Below are 27,272 nucleotides of genomic sequence, written 5' to 3' on the forward strand. Positions count from 1 at the left end.
CCATCTGTTGTGACTTATAAATAAATTACTTTCAGAGGGAATAAATATTTGATTCTGATGAGAAAAATACACATCTTTAAAGTGGTATATATAACTTATCTAAAAGCTATTAGCTCTTTTTAACTTGCACTGAGTCAGTAATTTCAATAGAAATGAAAAGATGTTGCTTAGTTTTGGTCTGCATAGAAAAGCTATCCTTTGAACATTAAAAAAATCTGATTGTGATAAAGAGAGTGTAAGTGAAGTTATTTGACAATTGCAATTTACTGTAAAGCTTTAAAATATATGTTAGAAACAGCTCTGCATATTTGAGCAAATCCCTCTATTTTTTCTGTAAAAAATATTTTAAATAATACAGAGATCTTTGATGCTAATCTGTGCCGTTTATGCTTTTGGTGTGCATTCCTTTCTGAAAAGAGAAAAATTCTTCTGCATTAACAATTATGCAGAAGATCTTTCCTGAATGCTTTTTTGGCTGCTATTATTAAGAAGTAGAAGAAAAACATGTGCTAACAGCTGTTAGTGTGTGAGAGACTCCTGCCTATTAAGGCTCAGGAAGCATCTGGTCCTCTCTAACATAGAAATAGCTATCAATGAAAATAGTGGTTACTGTGGTTGTTTTATTCAATTTAAACTTGTGCCTGAGATTTTAACATATTCATTTCATTTCATTAATATATCCATCTGGTAGTGTGGCAAGGCAATGATAGACTCCTGAAGAAGGGAACAAATTATAGTTTTAACAGCCATAAACAATTAGTTCATTCTTTCCCAGAATGATTTGATTCTTCATGCTTAGAAGAGTGAGAGTTCATTACTGGTGTCACATTAATAGCAATTAAGGAATTGTTTGATCTACTACTTAAAACACCAAGTTAAGAAACCAGTACAGTTTGAGTTCTAGTCCCACTTTAGGCATGAAAGCCAGCTGGGTAACTTCGGGTCAGTCACTCTCTTGGTATAACCCAGTTCACAGGGTTCTTGTTATGAGTAAACTAAAAGAAGGAAGGAATGTTAGATATATTTGCCTCCTTGAGTTACTCATCAAAAATAATAAGGGTGGGAAATAAATGAATGGTAGGTAGATCTTATTTTGTTGTCTTTATGTATTTAATAATAGCCTTCTGACATCCTACGTTTTTAGAAAATTTTAACTAGTATACTAAACTGAATCGATTGCTTCTTTAGAAAAAGAAATGGATACAATTCCAATTCCCCAAATTTAGCTAGCTGGAGAATTTGGAGTTGAAGTCCACAAGTCTTAAAGTTGCCAAGTTTGGAGACCTCTGTCTTAGCTGTTTATAGTCTTGAAAGCTTTCATATATATGCCAAAAACATATATAACATTTTAATATTTCTGTTTGTTTATTGTAAGTGAACTTGGAAATATTTACGAGTTCTTTGGACTTTCAGAAATAAGTTATGAACCCTGTTACTCCACAGATTGATTCTTCAAATTTATTTGACCACTGTTGAAAGGATTCTAGGTTGTTTATCATTATATCCTATTTTCCCTTTCCATACAGAAGTTAATGATCTCTTTACATCAGGAATAGGTAAAATGCTGCCTCTTGGGTATAGATTGGAGTTAAAACATAAGACTCAGTTGCTGGGTTCCATAGGCCAAATAATCCTCAAAGAAATTACAAAGGAAACTGCAGCTGAATGAGAGAACAGAAGTCTGATGTAGTATTTATTCCTGGACTGACTTGGATAATGGAGGTCTGATGGGACTGCCAGTGGAAACATTCCTTTTTCTTTCATATTTGGGAAAAAATAGTAAAGCTTGAGCAGGGTGGAAAACTAACTGGGATCCATGTTGTACCAACACTTTTTGAATTATATTTTACTATCTATAATATCTGAATGAGCTTAAATGGGCTCCATGAGATGGTAGAGGAGAGAAAGGCCTGGGGGAGCATTGTCCATGGAGTCGTGATGAGTCATGATGGGTCCGACACAATTTTATAATTAACAGCAACATCCTATAATAAAATGTAAGTTCTGCATCACATATACGGTGATACCTCATCTTATGAACTTAATTGGTTCTGGGACGAGGTTTGTAAGGTGAAAAGTTGGTAAGACAAAACAATGTTTCCCATAGGAATCAATGGAAAAGCGAGTCTACGGAGAGGGGCGGCATACAAATCAAATCAATCAATCAAACAAATAAACAAATAATGCATGCAAGCTCAAAACTCACCCTTTTTGCCAGCCAAAGCTCCCATTTTTGCGCTCCTGGGATTCCCATGAGGCTCCCCTCCATGGGAAACACCACCTCTGGACTTCCATGTTTTTGTGATGCTGCAGGGGAATCCCAGCAGGTGAATCCCAGCAACGCAAAAATGGGTGCTTCGCTGGCTACGGAAGTCCAGAGGTGGGGTTTCCCAGTGAGGGGAGCCTCAGCGAAATTGCAGCATCGCAAAAACACGGAAGTACTCGAAACCCCACCTCCGGACTTCCGTGTTTTTGTGATGCTGCAATTTTGCTGAGGCTCCCCTCACTGGGAAACCCTACCTCCGGACTTCCATGGCCAGCAAAGCACCCATTTTTGCGCTGCTGGGATTCCCCTGCAGCATCACAAAAACATAGAAGTCCGGAGGTGGTGTTTCCCATGGAGAAGAGCCTCAGGAAAATCCCAGCAGCGCAAAAACGGGCGCTTCGCTGGCAACAGAAGTCTGGAGGCATGGCATCCCAGTGGCGGCGGCTTGAGTTTGTAAGGTGAAAATAATTTGGAAGAAGAGGCAAAAAAATCTTAAATCCCGGGTTTGTATCTCGAAAAGTTTGTATGATGAGGGGTTTGTAAGACGAGGTATCACTGTATTTTTTTAATTTCACTTGATCTCAGATCATTTTAAAAGCCCTCTTAAAGCAGTCAGTTCTGTCCTCTGATAAGAGTAAACTCAGCATCCTTCCATGGGGGGATAGGTGGTTGGTTGGAGAGCAAGCTCAAAAACAAAGATAGTGGGAAAGAATATAAAAAGCATATAAACGTATATGTACGGGCCCATCTGGTTTTGGCTTGTGTCCTCCCACTCTGCATATTGCTTTCTATCTATTGGTTTCTAGGGCACTGTTTCTCAACTGTAGAAACTTTAATTGATGGGTGGGGAATTATGGGAATTGAAATCCAAACATCTTAAAAGTTGTTGAGTTTGGAAGATGCTGGTCTTGAGAATGCGAGCATCATTATCCATTTCTTCCTTGAATTCGACACTACAATTATTTGGTTCCTATTCTCTTTGCAATATTTGCCACCATCTGTTCCCTGTCACCCTTTATAAAAATTATTCACAATGCTACTGAACAATGAAGCTTTATATGCAACCTGCAGTTGGAGGCATCTTGGTTCAGCTGTCAGATATCGTTCAGCACTGCTGTGGTAATTGGAGGAGCAAATCTGAACCATAGTGCCTGCATTGAATAACTGTAAGACAGTGATGAACTACTTTTCAGGCCTAAAACTGTTGTAACCACTTTTTAATTATAATTGTTATTAGTACTATGTACGGGACAGTTGGGTTTGCAATATATATACAAGCTAACAATGAATGCTTGTATGTATTGAAATACTACAGCTTTAACAGGTAGTGTTGCAAATTGCCTTAAGAGGGAGCCAGAAACCATGGTTCTCTCTCTGCTCTCTCTGCTCTTTCTGCTGATACACTGTGACTGATGTAGTAAGCTCTGTGTATCCAATGGTAGTTTGATATATTTGTAAGCTGTAATGTATGTCTGATATGTCTGATAATAGAATGCAGCTGCGAGAGCAATCATGGGCTTTCCCAAATATGCCCATGTTAAAACCAACACTCCGCAGTCTGCATTGGTTGCCGATCAGTTTCCAGTCACAATTAAAAGTGTTGGTTATGACCTATAAAGCCCTTCATGGCACCGGACCAGATTATCTCAGGGACCGCCTTCTGCTGCACGAATCCCAGCGACCAGTTAGGTCCCATAGAGTGGGTTTTCTCCGGATTCTGTCAACTACAATGTTGCTTGGCGGGACTCAGGGGAAGAGCCTTCTCTGTGGCGGCCCCGGCCCTCTGGAACCAACTTCCCCCAGAGATTAGAATTGCCCCCACCCTCCTTGCCTTTCGTAATTAAGCTTCTTAAAACCCACCTCTGCCGCCAGGCATGGGGGAACTGAGCCTTTAAGTTCCCCCTAAGGCTTTCCCCCTAAGCCTTTAAAATTTTATGCATGGTATGTCTGTAGGTATGTTTGGTTTTATAATAAGGGTTTTTAACTGTTTTAATATTGGATTGTTATATGCTGTTTTTATTACTGTTGTTAGCCGCCCCGAGTCTACGGAGAGGGACGGCATACAAATCCAATAAATAAATAAATGTAAGACAAAGACAGCTTGTAATAATATTGCATTGAGAATTATTGACTGAGTTGAATGTGAATGACCAGACTGTTTAACTTGACTCTATTTCTAAAGTAAACACTATTTTATACACTTTGATATATCTGTCTTCTATGACTGAATAATTAGTCATATCTCCTGGAAATTTGCTGGAATCCCCCGCTTCCTCTATGCATGTCCTTGATAAGTCAAGAGTTCTGCACACTCCTTAGTAATAATAGCAGCAGTGGCATAGACATTAGCTTGTGTATCCAAATCAATTTTTGCATGATGGCATAACAGCAAATGTACAGATGAAGTATGAAACATAAAAATGCAGAATATATACTTTGTCTGCTATTTGTCTCTATTTTCTTTTTTTTTTTAAAGTTTCTAGCTCTCAGGATTTTGAAGATGTTGACACATGATGGACAGTTGTGATTCTAGTTCCCTATAGCTGGTGTTATAATGAAACTGTTAGTACTTTTAGAATCACAACACCTGTCACTGTTTTGCTGCAACAGACTAACATAGGTGACCCTTTAGGAGATGTTTTAAAGGCTTAGTAGCAAGACGTGAACTGATGTCAAGACACCAATATTTTATTTTTGCAGCTGTTCCATGGGGAACTTCTATGTCAAGTTGTTAATGTAAATTGTGTTAATGGTGTGCAAACAGGACACTCAAATTCCAAAACTTTTCCTCTTTTTGTGTTTGTACCATCTCTCCAAATTTCCTTTCTCTGTAAGAGAGGATAAGAGGAAAGCTTCCATGAACTTTGATAGGGCAGAATCAGGATTTTTTTAGAAACATAGAAGACTAATGGCAGAAAAAGACCTCATGGTCCATCTAGTCTGCCCTTATACTATTTCCTGCATTTTAAATCTTAGGATGGATATATGTTTATCCCAGGCATGTTTAAATTCAGTTACTGTGGATTTGCCAACCACGTCTTCTGGAAGTTTGTTCCAAGGATCTACTACTCTTTCAGTAAAATAATATTTTCTCCCGTTGCTTTTGATCTTTCCCCCAACTAACTTCAGATTGTGTCCCCTTGTTCTTGTGTTCACTTTCCTATTATATTTTTTGCATGCTTTTGCCACAATGAAAAGGAAGATGGATCTGGAATGACTCATCTTCTCTTGTTTGTAATTTTTAAAATTCTTTTCAGAAGTAAAAGGGAAAACTGAGTCTGTGAGGAAAAGGGCGGCCTATAAATCTAATAAATGAAGCAAACAAACAAACAAACAAACTATCCTGCATATACTGGCTTTTCAGACAATTATGAACTCCGCTATTTGGAGTTTCATAGAATAGATAGGATAGAATAGGATTCATTTATTTTATTTATTTATTAGATTTGTATGCCGCCCCTCTCCGAAGACTCAGGGCGGTTCACAACAACAAAACAGTACAAATCCAATGATTAAAAGACAATTTAAAACCCTTAATATAAAAAACAGTCATACATCTCAGACAAACCATACATAAAATGGAAACAGCCCATAATTGTAGAATCAATTTCCCCATGCCTGGCGGCAGAGGTGGGTTTTAAGGAGTTTGTGAAAGGCAAGGAGGGTGGGGGCAATCCTAATCTCCGGGGGGAGTTGATTCCAGAAGGTCGGGGCCGCCACAGAGAAGGCTCTTCCTCTGGGTCCCACCAGACAACATTATTTCGTCGATGGGACCCGGAGAAGGCCAACTCTGTGGGACCTACCCGGTCGCTGGGATTCATGCAGCAGAAGGCGGTCCCGGAGATATTCTGGTCCGATGCCATGAAGGGCTTTATAGGTCATAACCAACACTTTGAATTGTGACCGGAAACTGATCGGCAACCAATGCAGACTGCAGGATAGGATAGGATAGGATAGAATAGGATTCTTTATTGCCCAGTTGCAATTGAGTACACAAGGAATTTGTCATTGGTGCATATGCTCTCAGTGTATATAAAAGAAAAGACACATTTGTCAAGAATCATGAGATATAACAATGATTGTCATAGGATACAAATAAGAAATAAGGAAACAATCAAACTGTTCTTGGGTCTAGTTGTCCTGGTGTATGGTGCTCTATAGCATTGTTTTGAGGGTAAGAGTTGAAACAATTTATGTCCAGGATGTGAGGAGTCAGTAAATATTTTCATAGCCCTCTTTTTGATTCATGCAGTATACAGATCCTCAATGGAAGGCAGATTGGTAGTACTATAATAGTTTTTCTGCAGTTCTGATTATCTTCTGATTTCTTAAAAAAAAGCTATGTACTTGTCTATGTAAAATTAAACTTATGATTTAATGATTTAATGGATTATCTTCTTTATATTCCTGCCTAGTCATTCATATCAACTAGATTTGTCTTTTGATAATGACACACTTATTGGAGATTTGGTTTGTGAAGAGTTCTTAATGTAAATTGTTCAATTATAATATTTCCCGCTATTTCAGTTATGGTTGGCACCATATTTTGTTAAGTTTAGTGTCAACTATAGGTAGTCCTCTACTTGCAACCATTAATTTAGTGACTGTTCAAAGTTACAACAGCACTGAAAAAAGTGACATATGACAATTTCACACTCTATGACCATTGCAGCATCCCATGATCAAAATTTGGACACTCGGGCTATTGGCATACATTTATGACAGTTGTAATGTCCCATGGTCACGTGATCACCTTCTGACAAGCAAAATCAACAAGGAAGCCAAATTCACTCAGCAACCATGTTATTAACTTAAAACCTGCAGTGATACACTTCAGAACTGTGGCAACAAAGGTTGCAAAATGAGTCAAAGCTCACTTAATAATTGTCTCACTCACCAATGGAAATTTGGGGGTGAGTTGTCATAAGTGGAGGACTACCTGTAAAGACACAATTCATGTTTTTGGTTGTCTTGCTGTATCATTTTGTGAATTGTTACCACACAGTTGTTTTATGGCTTTTAATATTTGTAGTTCGGCATGATGACACAGATTCTATTAATCTCGCGGATATATTTTTTAAAAAAAAGAAATAGGTAAATATATGTGTGTGTATGTTGGTTTTATCCTTTGCCCAATGCATTTGTACAAAAAATTAACATTATATTTTAATATTTAAAATGAAAATATAAACTTTATACCTAACATTAAAATTAATAAAATTTAAAAATACTAATTAACCATTAAAACTTTGGGGGAAATGATATATGTTGGTCAATTTTAAAAAATATTGGGAAAATGGGAGCCAAACATTCTGTATAGGATAAGGCGCCATGAATGATAGAGCATTTTCAAACGCGCACCACCTGCTGATATAAGCATCTTGATTGGCTCATCATGGAAAAGAAATTAGTTCTTCACTGTAGTTGAACCCCGCTTCCTCTATAATCTTCTCAAATGAGTTTACAGATAATTTTCTCCTTCTAAATTCAACAATATGTATTATTATTATTTATTATTATTATTTTATTATTTATTCGATTTTTATGCCGCCCTTCTCCTTAGACTCAGGGCGGCTTACAAATCCAATAAATCCAATAAATAATAATAATAATAATAATAATAATAATAATAATAATAATAATAATGTTAGCAATAGCACTTTTTAACAGAGCCAGCATATTGCCCCCACAATACGGGTCCTCATTTTACCCACCTTGGAAGGATGGAAGGCTGAGTCAACCTTGAGCCGGTGATGAGATTTGAACTGCTGACCTGCAGATCTACAGTCAGCTTCAGTGGCCTGCAGTACAGCACTCTACCTGCTGCGCCACTCCGGCTCATGTATGGCACCTTTCCATTTGCTATTTATCCTTCAGTATGTGGCAGACTCTGGTGACAGAACGAGGAAGTTTTATTCAGTTTTCCATCTCAGGCAATTGGAGCTGTGTGATAAATTCCTTGACCTGGACTTTTATACTGAACCCACTCATGGGCTCTTCTAACTCTCTTTATTCAGAGTGGATTTTGCGCTTTAGCCAAAAGTTTCTTCAGAATTCCCAACCAGTGTCTTCCAGTTGTTGTTGAGTAGGAGATCCACAATGGTCAAGCAGCATACTCCCAAAGCTTGTGGCTTTCCTTAAACATTTCCAGTTTAGAAGAACTGGTTTAGTGGAATAAATGCTCTTCATTTCAGATGTGTACTTTCGTTGCTGCTGTTACTGATGAGCTGAAATCTTCTATAATACTTAGAGCTTCCAATATTTTCACCAGATCTCTTGTGCATAGCTTGGTTATGCCCATGTGGGTAATCCACTACCTTAAGGTCAGTCATCGAGACATTGTAAGACATCCAGCAAATAGGCAGGAGTACAAATCTTGAACCTGAATTCTTTTTCCAAGTAAGTTGCATTCAGCCTTCTACTTCGGTTGTTTTTGATGAGTTAGAGACTGTTCAGTAGGGAATTTATAAGTAAGCATGTATACCAGGGCGGGCTGGTGAATTCTAGGAACTGTAGAGCTCATGAAGTTGGTGGAAAAAATCTATACCGAAAACAAAATGGTTTCATTAGACTTTGTATTTCCACTTAAGTTTGCTTCAGGCAATTTTCTGTTTTGCTGCTTTTATATATCACAATTATGGGGATTGCTGTCCAGAGGTGGGTTTTTCCCTGTTCGGACTGGTTTGGTCAAACTAGTAGCGCCCCTCTGGTGACATCACAATGACATCACTGAACCAGATCAGTCGGTGATGGTCTCTGTGCACCATCTTTTTTAAAAAAATTTTTAAAATTTCTTCTGCCCATGCACAGAAGCTGAGTTTCCAGTAATGCACATGCACCATCATTTTGTTTTCAGCTTTTTATTATTATATTTGGGGGAGTGGGTTGCACTGCGTATATGCACACCCATGCATTGTGGCCGGAAGCAAACTGACAGTGGAGGTAAGTTGGAACCCATCCCTGTTGCTGCCTGAAAACCTTTAAAGGTTTTTGGGTGGAGAAGGAAGCTATGCTCTACTTTTATTGTTTGTTGTTATACAATGTATACTTTAGGAATGCATAAGTGTCTGTGCTGGCTTATCCTGTTCTTAATGATCAACAAATAAAATTAAGTTACAATTTTAATTTAAGAGTACTCTAAAAATTTGTGTGGTTTTTTTTAACCTAGTCATAAAGTTAATCTTAACTTTGTTTATTAATCATACACGGTTGTGTAAATGAAGGTTATGGGCTCCCTATAATATTTCCAAATCAGAAAACAATAATGATGGAAAAAGTGATGCGTTATTTATTTATTTATTTATTCATTCATTCATTCTAACTCATTTTGCTGATGTTGATCTTTTAAATAAACGAAATGGACTAAAATCTTCAGTTTTAATGTACACTCCTCCAAATATCTTTTTTTCCAACTGTGCCTCGCATATTCATTACTGATTAGTCAGTGTTTATTAAATTTATATGCTACCCATCTCACACATTATTCACCCTAACATTCTTAATTTACAAATAAATACTGTATTTTTCAGAGTATCAGATGCATCTTTTCCCTCCCCAAAAGAGGCTGAAAATTCAGGTGTGTCTTATCCTCTGAATGTAGCTTTTTTCAAAGCCTTTTTCCCCCAGCCCTAACTAGGTGCAAACAATCTTCCCAGCTCTTACCTTGGAGGTTCTTTTATTGTTACTCTTTGCAAAGAATCTTTTCCAAGTCCTAAATCTTTGCAGGTTTTTTTTCATTGCTCTTCTTGCTCCGAATGTTTCTTTCCAACCCTAACCAGGTGCTAACGATTTTCCCAGCTCTTACTGGCTTGCAAGCTCTTTCATTGTTACTCTCTCTGAATAAGGTTCTTTTAAATGCTCTAATCCAGGGATAAAATAATGTGCTTAAATAGCCAGACTAAGAATGCTAGCCAGATGAATATCTGATAAGAAGATTATTTTCCCTATTTTCCTTCCCAAAAACCAAGATGCGTCTTATTTATTTATTATTTATTTATTACTTAGATTTGTATGCCGCCCCTCTCCGAAGACTCGGGGCGGCTCACAACATGTAGAAACAAATCATAAGCAATCAGACAAATTTAAAATATTTAAATATTTAAAAACCCCATGTGCTAACAGACACACACAGAGACATACCATGCATAAATTAAACGTGCCCAGGGGGAGATGTTTCAGTTCCCCCATGCCTGATGGCAAAGGTGGGTTTTAAGGAGTTTACGGAAGGCAGGAAGAGTAGGGGCAGTTCTAATCTCCGGGGGGAGTTGGTTCCAGAGGGCCGGTGCCGCCACAGAGAGGGCTCTTCCCCTGGGGCCCGCCAACCGGCATTGTTTAGTTGACGGGACCCGGAGAAGGCCCACTCTGTGGGACCTAATCGGTCGCTGGGATTCGTGCGGCAGGAGGCGGTCTCGGAGATATTCTGGTCCGATGCCATGAAGGGCTTTAAAGGTCATAACCAACACTTTGAATTGTGACCGGAAATTGATCGGCAGCCAATGCAGACTGCGGAGTGATGGTGAAACATCACTTATATTCCGGTGTGTCTTATACTCCAAAAAATACCATAATTTTCATTACTGTTCGATTTCTAAATTCATATATATATTTATATATATTTATATATATATGATGGTCTTGGCATATTCGGGTTTCTTCCCGTATAGGATTTGGAAATTTCTGGCGACATTTCGATGAGGTCCCACTCATCATCTTCAGGCTGGTGCTTCTGTTTTTGTTCTAGGGCGAACACAGCGAGACCTGAGCTGCCTTCCTTCTATAAATACTGGTGGCTGGGTGTGGTTTGATGGCTCAGCAATTGCCTGCTGTGTAGAAATATGGTATATACTTTAGGATAGATAAATGGATGGATGGGGAGAGGGAGAGAGAATAAGAATACATTATATACACACATACACAAATACATACACACTTGCAAATTTGAATAAAGTTTGCAAATTTCAAGTGGTAACTAAGTTTTGCTATGTTCAAAAATGTGAAACCAGATACATCTGCTATGAAATATGAATTAACCTCTTTCAAATTTTAAATATCTTTTAATAAATAAGCATTAAGTAATGTTTTAAACATTTCCTGCTTGAGGTGGATAATCTAAAATGGGAACCGGAATCAGATATGGGACAATTCCATGAAGGCGCACGCAAACAGGCAGGCAGACACACATTCCAGGTCACTACAAGCAGAAGCAAGGAAGCTGGTCTGTGGGCGGAGAGACACCTTCTTTCCCAACACACAAGCAGACTGGCTCAGCCGTCAGGTGGATCAGGTAGAATGGAGAATCAAGCCATACATATTCCAACAGATATGCCATCAGTTCAGAACTCCCCTGGTCGACCTTTTTGCAACTCCCACCAAGATGCAACTGCCGTGGTTCTCCTCCTGTTTCCCATTCCATGGGAGCATGAAGGTGAATGCTCTTTAGAGCCGGTAGCCCTGAGGGCTGCTGTATGCATTTCCATCACTCAAGGTAACACCGGAGCCCCTGCAGAGGATCTTGTCAGAACAGCTGGAAAACATTGTTGTAACCCCATTTTGGCCACGCTTTCCCTGGTTTGCAGACCTCCGAGTGCTTTTGGTCAGCCAGCCATGGTGGCTACCCCTTTCAGAGGACATGCTCACACAGGGGATCCTGCCTTGCTCAAACTACCTGCTTGGAAATTGAGAGGCATAATCTGCTAAACCAGGACTATGATGACAATGTCACCCCCATTATGCAGGCATCCTGTTGGCCTTCTACTAATCGCATCTATTCGGCCATGTGGAGGTCCTTCTGTGACTGGTGTTCCAAAGTCTGGCTTTCTCCACTCAGGTTTCTGAAACATGGCCTTAACAAAGGTCTTGCTCCAAACACTCTTCGCAGACAGGTGGCGGCCCTTTCATCGGCCCTATCTTGTGGTCGGTGAATCCTTAACCCAGCTTCTGCCAGTCTGCTGCTTCCTTAAGGGGGTGACTAACGCAAAGCCAGTGTTAGTACTGGCATCTTTAACAGGCTCACTCTAGGAAGCTCTTAGGGAGGCCTCATTAAAATATCTGTCCTTTATAGGCTCATCTGTCTCAGTTCATTCGCCACCTACAGAATTGACTCTTATCCTTCTGACGTGCCACCTTCAGCAGGAGAGTATTACAACAAGTGGTGAACATTTAGCAGAGTGAAAAGACACTCTCCCCCGCCCCTGGGACCTCTGCTTTTCTCTGCCTGCATTAACATTCTATATATACTGTTTGTTTGTTTGTTTTATTGGTTTGTTTACTTACTTACTTACTTACTTACTTACTTACTTACTTACTTACTTACTTACTTAATTTTTTGTGCCGCCCTTCTCCTTAGATTCAGGGCTTACAACGTGTTAGCAATAGCACTTTTTTAATAGAGACAGCATATTGCCCCCACAATCCGGGTCCTCATTTTATGCACCTCGGAAGGATGGAAGGCTGAGTCAACCTTGAGCTGGTGATGAGATTTGAACCTCTGAGCTACAGATCTACAGTCAGCTTCAGTGACCTGCATGCAGCACTCTACCTGCTGCGCCACCCTGGCTCTCATGTTACCTGTTTATCTATCTATCTATCTATCTATCTATCTATCTATCTATCTATCTATCTATCTATCTATCTATCTATCTATCTATCTATCTATCTATCTATCTATCTATCTATTAGATTGGTATGCCGCCCCTCTCCGTAGACTCGCTTTTGTCTCTTAAAAATTTCTCTAACTCTGCCTCTTTCCTTAGTAGCGCTTCCTTATTTTCTCTTTCATTCAAACATGTATATATTGCGTTTATCTGCAACCATCTCTGTTGACCCAACCACCGTTCTATTCGGTTTCTACTAACTCTTCCATCGTTTTCATATAACTGTTCTATCCTGTTTATGCTCCCGCCCTTCAGCTCACCTATTACCTTATTTAGATTTGTTTCATTGTCTCTCTTTTTAACATACAATGTTGAAAGTTTGGATTAATATAATCCTATTTTCCTCTGCCACTTTCCCCAAATTTCTGAAGTCCCTTTGAAAGGGCCTAAGAGCAATTCTGTTATTGAACCCAATGCCTACCTTCTTTCATTCTAAATGTTAAGGCTGTTACCAGACATGATTTCAGTTTGGTATGGGTGGTGATTCGAGTTGGCTGCCAATCAGTTGATGGTGTCATTGGTCTCCTACTTTGTTTCAGGTACCAGCTACTTCCTCCATTAGTAGTGAACTTTTGTGCGCTGCTTAGAAAGGTTTAATCAGGGAGGAGCTCATTTTATGTCCTGTATAGTTTTGCAGCATGTCTAATAATGTGTTTAAGATTGTCCATATAAGTTATCTATTTTATATAAAAAATGTAATTCCTCTTATGGCTAGAGTCCAAGTTGTGCACCTGCATGCATTTCAGCCACACCCAGATATAGCTATGCAAACCAAGCCATGAAAAACCGGTATTTTCTATTTGTGAATCATATCTACACCCTGATATGCCAGGACATTTGCTCATAGATCTGTTTCAAGGCACACACCATGTATATGCAGAATAAAGGCAATATTTGGGAAACCGTGATGTACGTTTAAGGTAGTTTCTGGAGATGTTGGAGAGACAAATAATATGGACTCGAATGTGGAAGCCTCTTCTAATTCTCTCCCAAAGCGACGACAGAAAAAAAGGAGTTTCTCGTCTCTTTGCTGTTCCTGTGGCAAACACAAAATTAACCAGGTATTACGAGATAATTTTCCTGCTTCAGCTCTGTAGCTTTCCTGTGCTGCTTCCAGGTATCACCCAGGCTTATGCAAGAAAAAATATTTCTATAAACCTATCTGGAAATGGGGAATATTATACTTTTTTGAGTCAGTATTTCAGATGTCTAGAAACTGATCACATATGTTTTAAAAGGTGAGGTATTTGAATGAGGTTAGAAATTTAGTTTTATTAACTGTTGCAATTGATTATTCCAAAATCCCTGTTTTTAAAAAATAAAATACCCACTTGTTTTGGGTATAATGATCTTACTGCAAATATCCTGTGATTTGTAAAATAAAGCACAATTTTTTAAGGTAAACTTTTATGGGAAGGGCAGAAAAACTTCTTTGAAGATGGCATATTATAAAGAGAAGTCAAGAAGAACTTTTACTTTATGACATAATGGATTCGTTTTCCTATTTGTTTCATGGTTATTTTGTTTGTTGCTTGGATCTCTTTCATCTCTCTTATTCAGATTCTTATTAGGAAAGGATACATTTAAGTAAATGCTTGTAAAGTCAGGGAATGCGGTACAGATAGTCTTTGACTTATGACCACAATTGGGAATGTAATTTCTATCCTAAGCATTGTTGTCATTAAATGAGTCACATCCAATTTTACAGCCATTTTGCTGTGATTGTTAAGCAAATCACATAATCTTAATCCTACAAATATGGCTTCCTCAATCCCAGGATAGCCATAAATGGTGATCATGTGACCACCCAGTTATTGCAGCTGTTGTAAATACATTCAAAATTCTGCTATTCCAGAATTTTGATTATATAATTATGGGAATCTTGCATCAGCCATAAATAAGAGGATTAATCGTAAATCTTTTTTTCCCCAGAGCCATCATAAATTTGAACAATCGTTAAACAAATGATTGTAAGTTGAGGGCCATCTATAGGTATAGAGGAAATACAGTGTTCCCTCACTTTTCGCGGGGGATGTGTTCTGAGACCGCCCGCGAAAGTCGAATCTCCGCGAAGTAGAGATGCGGAAGTAAATACACTATTTTTGTCTATGAACAGTATCACAAGCCTTCTCTTAACACTTTAAATCCCTAAAGTGCAATTTCCCATTCCCTTAGCAACCATTTAGATCATTACTCACCATGTTTATTTATTAAAGTTTATTAATAAAGATATTTATTAAAGTCAGATGAAAGTTTGGTGATGACATATGACATCATCGGGCAGGAAAAACCATGGTATAGAGAAAAAACCTGCAAAGTATTTTTTAATTAATATTTTTGAAAAACCGTGGTATAGACTTTTTGCGAAGTTCGAACCCGCGAAAATCGAGGGAACACTGTAGCTCCAAGTTTTTTGAGGAAGATATATGAATTTGTCAAAGCCTTTAATGAGTTCTTTGTTTCTATCCAAGTTTATTTTAAAGCTTAAGCTTTGGATACCTGCAATTTTCAGGAGTTGTACTGTAATCAGAGATGGCTACTGGGACTGCAAAAAAGAGAAGAAAAAAACTCTCCAGAACCAATATAACTCGGAAGAATTCAAGACACCCACTAAAACATTAAAAAAAAAAAAGAAATATCATGTTCATTAGAACTTGATTGTCTGCTGGTTTAGATTTTCTTTTCAGGGGTAAATAAAACCTCTCAGGTTTGATTTTACATATATGAAATAATATAGCAGGAAGTTTGAATAGTGCTGAATTCTTTTCTATTGTTTCAGTGTCCACCATTTTAAAAATTCAAAATCAAAGATAGGCCTATTGTATCAATGGTCAGGAGTTATACGTTATGAAAGAAGTCGTCTTGAATATTTGAAGGCATCAAGTTTCCTACCTCTGGCTAGAGGAATAAGAGTTGAACTTAAGGAAGTTTGTCTTGAAATTAAGCATTGCATGTTCAGTCTTCTTCTGAAGTTGTACAAGTTCTGACAAATAAGAATGAATAATGTATATAGCTGCCTTAACAAAAATACAAGACGTATTGCCTTCATTGGGTTAGATCTTTGTTATATCTGTTTTATTAATCAGACTTAAGGATTTTAGCTGCAAGGCAGCCTAGTATTCAATTCTGAACTGAACTGAACCTGAATCCACATCTTTCAGGATCAAAGTTAATGTTTTGTGTGACTACCTCCACTTTTAATGTACTCCATTGAACAAACAATGAAATAATTGATTGAATGGGTAATTGCTGATCAGTTGAAGCCAGTCAGTCTCAACCTATTGTGTTCCAAATGTAGTGGGCAGTAATTTCCAGAATGCCTGTACTGAAGGACACAAAGAGAAAGGTCTGAAATAGTTCATCTTTCTATTATTAAAAGCAATGAAAAGATTGTGTCAGTACAGCCTACAAGCTGGGGCAAGAATACTAATACTCCTATGTTTGCCCAAGCCTAGGATTCTATTATACGTTGTATCTGAATTATAAATTTGCACATCAGATAATCTAATCTATGCAAATGTTTCTTGGTTTCTTTTCCTAACCCAGGTATATTCTGGAATTTATTTAACATCGAGAGGAAACTAAACAAATTTATTCTTAGTAATCTCATCCTCTAATTTAAGATAATTAAGAATTCCCGATTTTGTGGCTTGCAACTTATCTTATTATTCTCCTTTTCGGAGATCACATCTCTAGGAATCCAGGAGAACTTAAAATAAGTTTTTCTGGTTGTAATGAAAATATTATCTTAGAATGGCTTTATGAATCTAATCCAGTAGATCAGCTTTCAGCTAAAATATAATTGGAGCACTTTAGCACCAGAGTAAAATTTAGGAAGTACTTCATAGTCAGACAATTAAGATGAATATTTCTTCAAGCAAACAGAAAAGCAACTACTAATGAAAGCAACAAATACGGAATTCCTTTTAGCATAATGATAAAAAATTGCAGGGACAACTCTGCTTTTAAAATCCCTTTTAACTAGCATTAATAAGAAATGGGTTTGGGAGTAAATGAGACTTGTAAGGATGAATTAAATTACAATAAACCTTTGTGATCTGGAGGAACCCTTTCAAGCATTATACTCTCCAATTTCCTGTTGGGGTTCAGGCATGCTACTAAGAAATCCTGGAGTATGAGCCCAGCCCATTGCAATAGCAGCACGTTGGAGAAATTTAGTGACTAGATTTATTAAACATGAATAGGTTGGAGTGCTTTCTGTGCTTTTATGTCAGTAATATAACTCTATTAACCATGCCCCTGGCAATGAAGATGTATGCTATATAAATTCCTTTATGTGTTGTTGTTTTCTAGAGAATGAAAATGTTGTCATTCTTTATTTTGACAATAGTAATGTAATTTTGTCTGCCAGAAAAGGCAATGCTTAATTGTATTAATTAAAAGATTATGGTTCTATTCAACCTTGTATTATTTATACAAGCTTAGAGACAGGCTGGTGAACCTTTTGGGCTTGGTTTGTAAAAAAAATAATCCCCACTCCCAAAGCCATCCTCTCCAGAGTCTTATGTGCACTTCTTATCTTTAAGCAAGTTATTTTATGTTGATAGACCTTACCTGGATTACCTGAAGGTTCTGTGGCTTGCATGAGGTTTTTGAAGCAGTTTCAGACGCTATTATTCTGTGGCTGTTCTCGTACAATATTCTGCCCTGTTCTCGTACAATTTTCAGATAGCCTGAATGAAACCTCTTGCCTGAATTTCAGAAGATTTGAAGGCCACATAAGAGCACACTCTATTCTTGTGCAGCCTCCACAGCCTCATGAGAATGGGTTGTGGTTCAAGAATAGCTGTTGTCGGGTATGCTACTCATCAAAACATTGTGGCATAATACCTTTGACATGCGTGTCAGAGGTTCGCTAACGCTGGGCTAGTTCATACAAATACTGTTCCATTAGATACAATTCATGATTCGGTGCATTATGGAAAGCAAGCGCCATTATCTTAACTTACTCTGTGAACTAGGCATCACATTATTTGAGCTTAGTAATGGTGTTTTGTTAATTAAATTTTAGAGTTTAGTGTGTTGTAAAAATCCAGGATTAAAGAGACTTAGTGGAATGGGCGTAGTTTGCATTGTTCCTATCAAATTAATTGCTAAAAACTAGACAGAAGAACCTTCTGTTATGGGAAGAAAACATTTTATTTCAATTCTTACGTGCTCTATTTGTCCTCCAACCCACACTTTCCTAAACAGATGAACCCCAGAGCTTACTTGGATCAGCAGGTTCCAAGTAATATTTGTAAGTCTGTAGAAAAGGGGAAAAAGAAGAGGAAATCTAAGCCATTGTAGCCTAGATCTGGTTGCAATTTAATATTTCACTCTTACTGTAAAATATAACCCTTTCCTCCAAGAACAGAGAAATTAACACTGCAGATTCTACACCTGCCAAGTTTCCATACAAACAACAGAAGTGTTTTTGGAATTCTTTGAGGAGTATTATAAACAGAGACATATTTTGTAAGAATCTTTGAGCAAGTTAGATAAACTATTAGATGGGTAAAAGTCCATTGTTGGTCAGCATTTCCATTTTCCCTGTTACAGAGTGAAATACAGTGGTACCTCTACCTAAGAATGCCTCTACTTAAGAATTTTTCCAGATAAGAACCGGGTGTTCAAGATTTTTTTGCCTTTTCTTAAGAAGCACTTTTTACTTAAGAATCCAAACCCAGAAAAATATCCCAGGAAATTTGAAAGCGGCATGAAGGCCCGGCCAGTTTCCTGCCATTCCCCCTGGGTTTTTCTCTCTGGCGCAGTGTATGGGAGGCAGCCTTGCGCCAGGTGTATGGGAGGTGCATGCTCCTCCTCGCTGCCTCAGTGTCCCTCTTTTTTTTAAGCCTTAAAGTTTTGGATTTTTTTGATTCCTCTCACCTTACCTTCTTCTTTCGGCAGTGACTGTCCTCCTCCTCTTCTTCCTCCTCCTCCCACCCAAATTCCAAGCTTTTATTTCTTTCCTAATGGGTTTGCATGCATTATTTGCTTTTACATTGATTCCCATAGGAAAAATTGCTTCTACTTACAAACTTTTCTACTTAAAAACCTGGTCACGGAACGAATTAAGTTCTTAAGTAGAGATACCACTGTAACTATAAATACAATTTTTATAAGTTTCAAGAAGTTTATTCAAAAAAGTTTTGTTCTTAGTTCTTAGTTTTTGAAAGCAAATTATGCTCTTAACAACTCATTGTAATGAGCATCCAAACAAAGACCTCAATGAGTAGTTTGGCTCTATAGCCAATTAGAAAAAAAAAGAGTAGGTTCTAGGAAACTATTGACCAGTCAATGTGACATTCATACAAAGTCCTTCAGCAGATGATTAAACTGCATATTTCTGAGCACTTGGACAGGAATGCTAAAAACAAATGTCCAGTCAGTTATGTTCCAACCAGGTCATGTTAGACTAATCTTATCTCTTTTTTCAACAGAATTGCTAGTTTAATAGACTGAGGGAATGCTGTGGATGTAGTGTACCTTGACCTCAGCATAGCAACCACATCACTCACGATTTCTTCATTTTTGAAGAGGTAAAATATGACTTAGGTGACATAAGTGTTTAATGGATTTAGATTTGGTTGAATGATCATACCCAAAGAATATTCAAAATGGTTCTACATCAACGTAGAGCAGTGGTGGGTTATAAATTATTTTGCCACCGGTGCATGCTCTCAGCTTCTAATCCATCACTTTAGCCTCTAGACCAATTTGACTCGTGATTATTATTTCCTTTGTTTATTGTTGTTTGTTTATTAATCCAGTTCTCTTTAGATCGAGCTCATTTGCCTTTTAATACCCTGGAAGATACAACAATTTGATTAAGGTTATCCAAGGAGCTTTAGAATGGAGGTTGCATTTGATAATGGTTTAATACTTGAGAAGCAATCCACTACTATTCAAGTTGTGATATTTGGCCTGCCCGATTGTTTCACAGTTGTTAGACATACTGGCTCATGTATGTTTATTTGGTTGCAAGGGGCAGGGAGGGGAGTAATGGGAAAAATTATGAAATTTTCTCTAAAAAGATGAGTTAGTTTGCTCAACATTTGATAATTTATATACAGATAATTCTAAATTTATGACCACAATTGAACCAAACATTTACAGGGGGTGGACAAAAAAACGAAAACACCTTGAAAAATAATCAAAATGTCTTTTAATATGGTGTTGGTCCACCTTTTGCGGCAAATACAGTCTCAATTCTCCAAGGTATTGATTCATACAAATTGTGAATTGTTTCCAAAGGAATTTTAGCCCATTCTTTAGTTAAAGCACCCTCCAGTTTTTTTAGAGACAATGGTGGTGAAAATCGACTTCTTACTTGAATCTCTAAAATCGACCATAAATGCTCAATAATGTGGTGATGTAGTGGCCAGATGAGATGCTGAACTTCATTAGAATGTGTGTCGTGCTATTCTTTAACACTTCTTGCTCTATGGATTAGTGCATTATCATCTTGAAAGATGGCATCCCCCTCTAGAAACAGTTCTTGAACCATAGGATGAATTTGATCATCCAAGAAATAGCACCCCAGATCATCACTGAACTCCCGCCACGTTTGCCCAGGTTCGCCTGGTATACCATTTATGGCCCCATTTGGACAGGGAATCTCTACTCACAGTCACTCATGCCCCTATCACCTCAATGTCCGACTACTGCAATGCTCTCTACATGGGACTACCTTTGAAGAGTGTTTAGAAACTGCAAATCATGCAAAATGTGGACACGTGCAGCCCCATGAGTGGTCATTGGCCTTCCTAGACATGCCCATGTTTTTCCATCACTCCGAGGACTGCATTGGCTGCTGATTGGTTTCTGGACACAATTCAAAGTGTTGGTTATGACCTATAAAGCCCTACATGGCATCAGGCTAGATTACTTGCGGGACTGCCTTCTGCCGCATGAATCCCAGTGACCGGTTAGGTCCCACAGAGTCAGCCTTCTCCAGGTCCTGTCAACTAGACAATGTCGCTTGGTGGGGCCTAGGGAAAGAGCCTTCTTTGTGGAGGCTCCAGCCCTCTGGAATCAGCTCCCCGCAGAGATTTGTACTGCCTCCACCCTCCTCACCTTCTGCAAGAGTCTGAAGACTCATCTATGCTGGTACGCTTGGGGCTGTTAGACTCCAGCCCCCTGGCTGAGGAATGTTATGTATGTTTGTTGTTTGAGTGGGACTTTTAATGTAACTGGGGATCTTGGATTAGATTATTTAGTTCAAATTAATTGGATTTAGGACACTTGTATTGTTTTTCTTCATATGTTTTAAGCCGCCCAGAGTTCTCGGAGAGGGGCAGCATATAACTCCAATTAATAAAATAAATAAATAATAAATAATTAAATAAGTAGGAGGGAATAATAGGAGTTAAATTTTAACACATCCAGGAATGACCAAAGAGCTAAAACGTGCTTCTATGGTTCTCTGAATGATGCTTTGTGCAGGCTTTCATCATATAAACACTGATTAAATAAATATATGTATATATTTATAGCATTTCTAAACTATCGCAATCTTTTAAAAGATTCTAAGTGGTGTACCTGAGGCAATAAATAGCAAACACATTTTTAAAGTTTTACATTTGTATTTTAAGTATAAAACTGTCAGTTGAGTGCAGTGATGGGCTCCTACGGAAATGGTCAGGAATGCAGTTATGGTAGCAAAATTTGGAGCTCCACCCCAGAGCACCCAATTTGCACTGAAAGATATTGAAACAAAATGCATAAGCCACGCCCACAGTGTGGTAGTAATATATATATATATAATACATACATACATAATATATATATATATAATACATACATACATATATATACACACAGTATATATACAGTGGTACCTCATGATACGAACCCCTCGTCTTACGAACAACCCAAGATACGAACCCGGGGTTCAGAAAAATTTTGCCTCTTCTTACGAACTTGTTTCTTCTTACGAACCCACTGCTGCCGCTGCTGCAAAGCTCCGCTGCCCGGCTGTCGCTTTTTGAAACAGCCAGGCAGCTTCCCAGCGTCCTCCTGAACCCGAACGCCAAACCCGAACTTCCGGGTTCGGCGTTTGGGAGGCCGCCGAGAAGCCCCGCCGCCCGTCTGTCACCTTTTAAAACAGCCGGGGGGCTTCTCGGCGGCCTCCCAAACGCCGAACCCGGAAGTTCGGGTTTGGCGTTCGGTGTTCGGGAGGCTGCTAGGAAGCCCCCCGGCTGTTTCAAAAGGTGACAGCCGGGCAGTGGCGTTTTTTTGCGGGGTTTTTTTTGTTGCACAGATTAATTGACTTTACATTGTTTCCTATGGGAAACAATGTTTCGACTTACGAACTTTTCATCTTACGAACCTCCCCCGGGAACCAATTAGGTTCGTAAGACGAGGTATTACTGTACAGTGATCCCCCGTTTATTGCGTCCCCAACCATTGCGAACAGGGTACTTCGCTATTTTTCAACCCGGAAGTCAAAATACCATCTACGCATGCGTGCCCGTTTTTTCTATGGGCACGCATGCGTAGATGGCAACCGGCTTCCCTGGGTCTTCCCCCTCTTGCTGGCGTCAGCGAGGAGTTTCCCCACCGCCCACGCAAACTCCTCGCTGCCGCCCGCCCTTCGCCCGCCCACGCGGTTCATTCTCGCCGCTTTCGAGCTGAGTCCGGAAGAGAATTCGCTCCCGGACTCAGCTCGAAAGCGCCGATAGCCAGCGCGGAGGAGCCGTTCCCTAGCGCTGGCTATCGGCGCTTTTGAGCTGAGTCCGGAAGAGAATTCGCTCCCGGACTCAGCTCGAAAGCGCCGAGAGCCAGCGCGGAGGAGCCGTTCGCTAGCGCTGGCTATCGGCGCTTTTGAGCTGAGTCCGGAAGAGAATTCGCTCCCGGACTCAGCTCGAAAGCGCCGAGAGCCAGCGCGGAGGAGCCGTTCGCTAGCGCTGGCTATCGGCGCTTTTGAGCTGAGTCCGGAAGAGAATTCGCTCCCGGACTCAGCTCGAAAGCGCCGAGAGCCAGCGCGGAGGAGCCGAAGATTGGGGGCGGCGCGGCTATTTTAAAATGTCGCCGCCGGCATGGGGGGCTTGCCAGCACCCCCCGGACCCCCAACCCGGGTTTGGGGGGCTGCTAGGAAGCCCCCCATGCCGGCGGCAAACAGCCGCCCCCAATCTTCGGTTCCTCGCTAGCGCTGTGGGAGTAAAAACACCATCTGCACATGCGCAGATGGTGTTTTTACTTCCGCAGCGCTACTTCGCGAAAACCCGCTCGTTGCGGGGGGTCCTGGAACGGAACCCTCGCAACGAGCGGGGGATCACTGTATATATAAAATACTTACATACATACATATATACTATATATATATATATACATAAGAATATGGTAGTACTAAACATATTGAAATAAATATCTGTAAATTTATTGCAAAGAAAGAAAAACTTTTAACTTGGAGTATCAAGTAGTTTAAATGCTTTAATAATTAATAGAAATAAATTGTCTGAGAATAATTTTTTAGATAATGAAAGATTTCTACTACCAAAACCTCCCTTCCCCTCTCCCTTCCTTTTCTATGCCTAAAATGCAATTGAAGCTAATATGAAATTACTGGTTTGTATCCTGCAAAAATGCCTGATGATAATATAGCTCCAAAAACTGTTTTACAAGCCTTAATATTCACACCCAGTTAGAGTTTATTCAGAATGGTACCTCGCACCCCCAGTTTTCTGCCAGGAAACAGTTGTTGGCTCTTTGGTTCTCATTGCTTTTTCTTCTAAATTTACAATGACTGGCCTGCTGTTCATTTCTCCTGCTCTCTTCATTCTGCACCATTAATTGGTAGTTGATTTTATCTGCTTCCACTAAATAATGCTGAGGTGGCACCAGTGGCTTCATGTGCTGTTCTCTGCATTGAAAACAAGCCAAAATCCCAATGACATTTATGTACACAAACTGCAGAGGGTTGGGTTTTTGAAAATCTGTTAGGGTCAACAAACCTTTTGTTTTGTATCCAATGTCACATTCCTGGAGGAAAGATCTAAATGTCGAATGAACTGCTTACATTAAATAATCAATCCCCCTTTTTGCAGGCAAGGAATTTTTTTTAAAATGAAAGAGGTTTTAGAATGATGGCTTGCTAATAATGTATGCTGAGCAGCGGATGGCTGTAGAAAAGGCATAACGGAAGTGAACTATTTCTGGAGCATGAAGCGAAGGGATCTAGTTTATTTGTATGTGACCAGTTTGCCCCAACATAATTATGACCAATTGCAGGATTATATTTTATCCCTCACAGCTAAATCTCAAAAGCCCATACTAATTGTAGTGGGAGATCTAGATGCCAGAATTAGGCCAAATGATAACACTTTCGTATTAAACATGCATTCTCATTTGACCGAAATTTAGGTAGATTTATTGATTGCTGTTATTTTAAAAAGTCATTTTATAAAGCGTCTACCTATTTTATTAGCCAATAAATTCAATCTGTATACAGTGGTCCCTCGAGTTTCGCGATCTCGATCTTCGCGAAACGCTATATCGCGAGTTTTCAACCCGGAAGTAAACTCCACCATCTGCGCATGCGTGCCCTTCCACGCATGCGTAGATGGTGGAGTTTCCCCGCCGGGCAGAGGCTTCCCTGGGTCTTCCTCCTCTTGCCCCGGTAAGGCGCGAGCAACGGCGTGGGCGGGTGGGCGGCACACGCGCGGGGAAACCCCAGGGCCGCTTCTCAGCTGAGAAGCGGCCCCAGCAACAGCGCGGGGGGCGGGCGGCACGCGCGCGCGGGGGGAAACCCCAGGGCTGCTTCTCAGCTGAGAAGCGGCCCCAGCAACAGCGTGGGGGGGCGGGCGGCACGCGCGCGCGCGGGGAAACCCCAGGGCCGCTTCTCAGCTGAGAAGCGGCCCCAGCAACAGCGCGGGGGGCGGGCGGCACGCGCGCGCGCGGGGAAACCCCAGGGCCGCTTCTCAGCTGAGAAGCGGCCCCAGCAACAGCGCGGGGGGCGGGCGGCACGCGCGCGCGCAGGGAAACCCCAGGGCCGCTTCTCAGCTGAGAAGCGGCCCCAGCAACAGCGCGGGGGGGCGGGCGGCACGCGCGCGCGCGGGGAAACCCCAGGGCCGCTTCTCAGCTGAGAAGCGGCCCCAGCAACAGCGCGGGGGAGCGGGCGGCACGCGCACGCGCGGGGAAACCCCAGGGCCGCTTCTCAGCTGAGAAGCGGCCCCAGCAACAGCGCGGGGGGCGGGCGGCACGCGCGCGCGGGGGGAAACCCCAGGGCTGCTTCTCAGCTGAGAAGCGGCCCCAGCAACAGTGTGGGGGGGCGGGCGGCACGCGCGCGCGCGGGGAAACCCCAGGGCCGCTTCTCAGCTGAGAAGCGGCCCCAGCAACAGCGTGGGGGGCGGGCGGCACGCGCGCGCGCGGGGAAACCCCAGGGCCGCTTCTCAGCTGAGAAGCGGCCCCAGCAACAGCGCGGGGGGCGGGCGGCACGCGCGCGCGCGGGGAAACCCCAGGGCCGCTTCTCAGCTGAGAAGCGGCCCCAGCAACAGCGCGGGGGGGGCGGGCGGCACGCGCGCGCGCGGGGAAACCCCAGGGCCGCTTCTCAGCTGAGAAGCGGCCCCAGCAACAGCGCGGGGGGGGGGGGGGGGCGGGCGGCACGCGCGCGGACAAGCAGCAGCAGCGAGGCGGCGGGGAAACCCAATCTTCGGCTCCTCGCTGCTGCGGTGGAAATAAAAACACCATCTGCGCATGCGCAGATGGTGTTTTTACTTCCGCACCGCTACTTCGCGACAAATCGATCATCGCGAGGGGTCCTGGAACGGAACCCTCGCGATGATCGAGGGACCACTGTATATTAAATGTCTTGATTCTGGGTAACAAGCCTACTAGGTTCATCTGTTTAAACTTCAGAGATTTTGGCCTGATAGATGATAGCCTGACATCTAAAACATCCAATGTAACCTCATCACACTTGAATTAAGTCTTTTTTATTCATTCTGCAATTGATAGTCAGAATCACCTTTTAATTTCTAGATATGATCTAAGAATAAATAAACAGATTTGCCCTCGGGATATTGCTGGCACAGAATATAGTCAAATTTAAGTGGTTCCCAGGTCTAAATAATTTTATGCTGTCCTACTTAAATTCCCATTACTATTAAAACTACCAAATGGAGAATAGAAATTTTCATGATGTTATAAATGGTGTTGATAAAATATCTCTTCCAGTTAAAGGTTTATCGATTGTAGGATTAAAATGTATTATCCAACAAATAACAAGTAAAGTAGGTAAATAATTGGTTTGATTCACAGTGAAATCTCGATAGTGAGAAGAAATCTGCAGAATGTCGAGAAAGCTATACTGTATTTCCTATCATTTAAACAAAAGTGCCTCACTAAAAAGCCAGCTGCTCATGTACATTGCATATATTAACAGCCTTGTATATACAGATGTAAAACTAGAAATAATTTTAAATAATTTCTGAAGCATTTGAATGTAGCTATCACAGTGAAGACATGTCTTACTGAGAAAGCTGAGAAGTTTCGTTATGGGCATGGATTTGGCAACTTGGAGGTGATTTGGGTTAGCGAACAACGTGATTAAAAATAGTTTTTCCCAAAGTGTGTTAGGCCAAAACTACTCCGTTGTATTTCTAGTTGTAGATTAGATTAGATTAGATTTATTGGATTTATATGCCGCCCCTCCCTGCAAACTCGGGGCGGCTCACAACAATAATAAAAACAGTACATAGTAACAAATCCAATTCCCACCAATCTAATTACAATTTTAAATTAAATTCATAAAACAATATATATAAAAAACAGGCACACAGTCAATCAATCAAACGGCAAAACAACATGGGCAAGGGGGAGATGTTTTAGTAGAACGCATTGCCTTTTGAGATACACTAGAGCAGGGGTCTCCAAACATGGCAACTTTAAGACTTGTGGATTTCAACTCCCAAAATTGGCTGGAGAATTATGGGAGTTGAAGTCCACAAGTCTTAAAATGCCAAGTTTGAAGACCTCTGCAACTAGAGTCTTTTGCTCTTGTCTTTAGAATCATGTTTTCTTTTCATTCCCAAGTTAATCTTTACCCCATTGAAAAAGACTAAATGTCTTAATGTGATTTGTTATTTAGAATATATAGTTATACATCTGTTGATAAACTTACTTTTTTTCTGTTCAGTCATGAGTGATCCTCCAAGACTGCCTGGACAAGTCCCTGTAATTTTCTTGGCAAGTTGTTTTTTCAAAAATGGTTTTCCATTGTACTCTTCGGGCTTGAGAAAGAATGATTGGCCTAAAAGTGACGCAGCTGGCTTTGTGCCTAAGGTGGGACTAGAATTTATTGGCCTCCTGATTTCTAGCTTGATGCTTTAACCACTTTGCCAAATTGATTC

The 27,272-nt window shown here is 40.5% G+C and overlaps 1 protein-coding gene across 10 annotated transcripts in view; it reads left to right on the top strand.

Moving 5' to 3' along the window:
• Positions 1 to 27,272, top strand: part of KIAA1217 (KIAA1217 ortholog) — a 261,561-nt gene that overhangs the window by 28,022 nt on the left and 206,267 nt on the right. The window contains exons 1-2 of one of the 10 annotated variants that reach the window (XM_070727210.1): positions 13,777 to 13,979; positions 19,362 to 19,460. The exons of 8 other annotated variants lie outside the window; for them this stretch is intronic. Coding sequence is in view for 1 of the 2 variants with exons in the window: in XM_070727206.1 (XP_070583307.1) it covers positions 13,872 to 13,979 (108 nt within the window). In the remaining variant the exon portion in view is untranslated. Of the gene's footprint in view, positions 1 to 13,771; positions 13,980 to 19,361; positions 19,461 to 27,272 lie in introns of those variants that run through there. One more of the 10 variants, XM_070727206.1, reaches the window with a different exon arrangement.

The sequence above is a fragment of the Erythrolamprus reginae genome, chromosome Z (assembly GCF_031021105.1).
Source record: "Erythrolamprus reginae isolate rEryReg1 chromosome Z, rEryReg1.hap1, whole genome shotgun sequence".
Taxonomy (NCBI): Eukaryota; Metazoa; Chordata; class Lepidosauria; order Squamata; family Dipsadidae; genus Erythrolamprus; species Erythrolamprus reginae.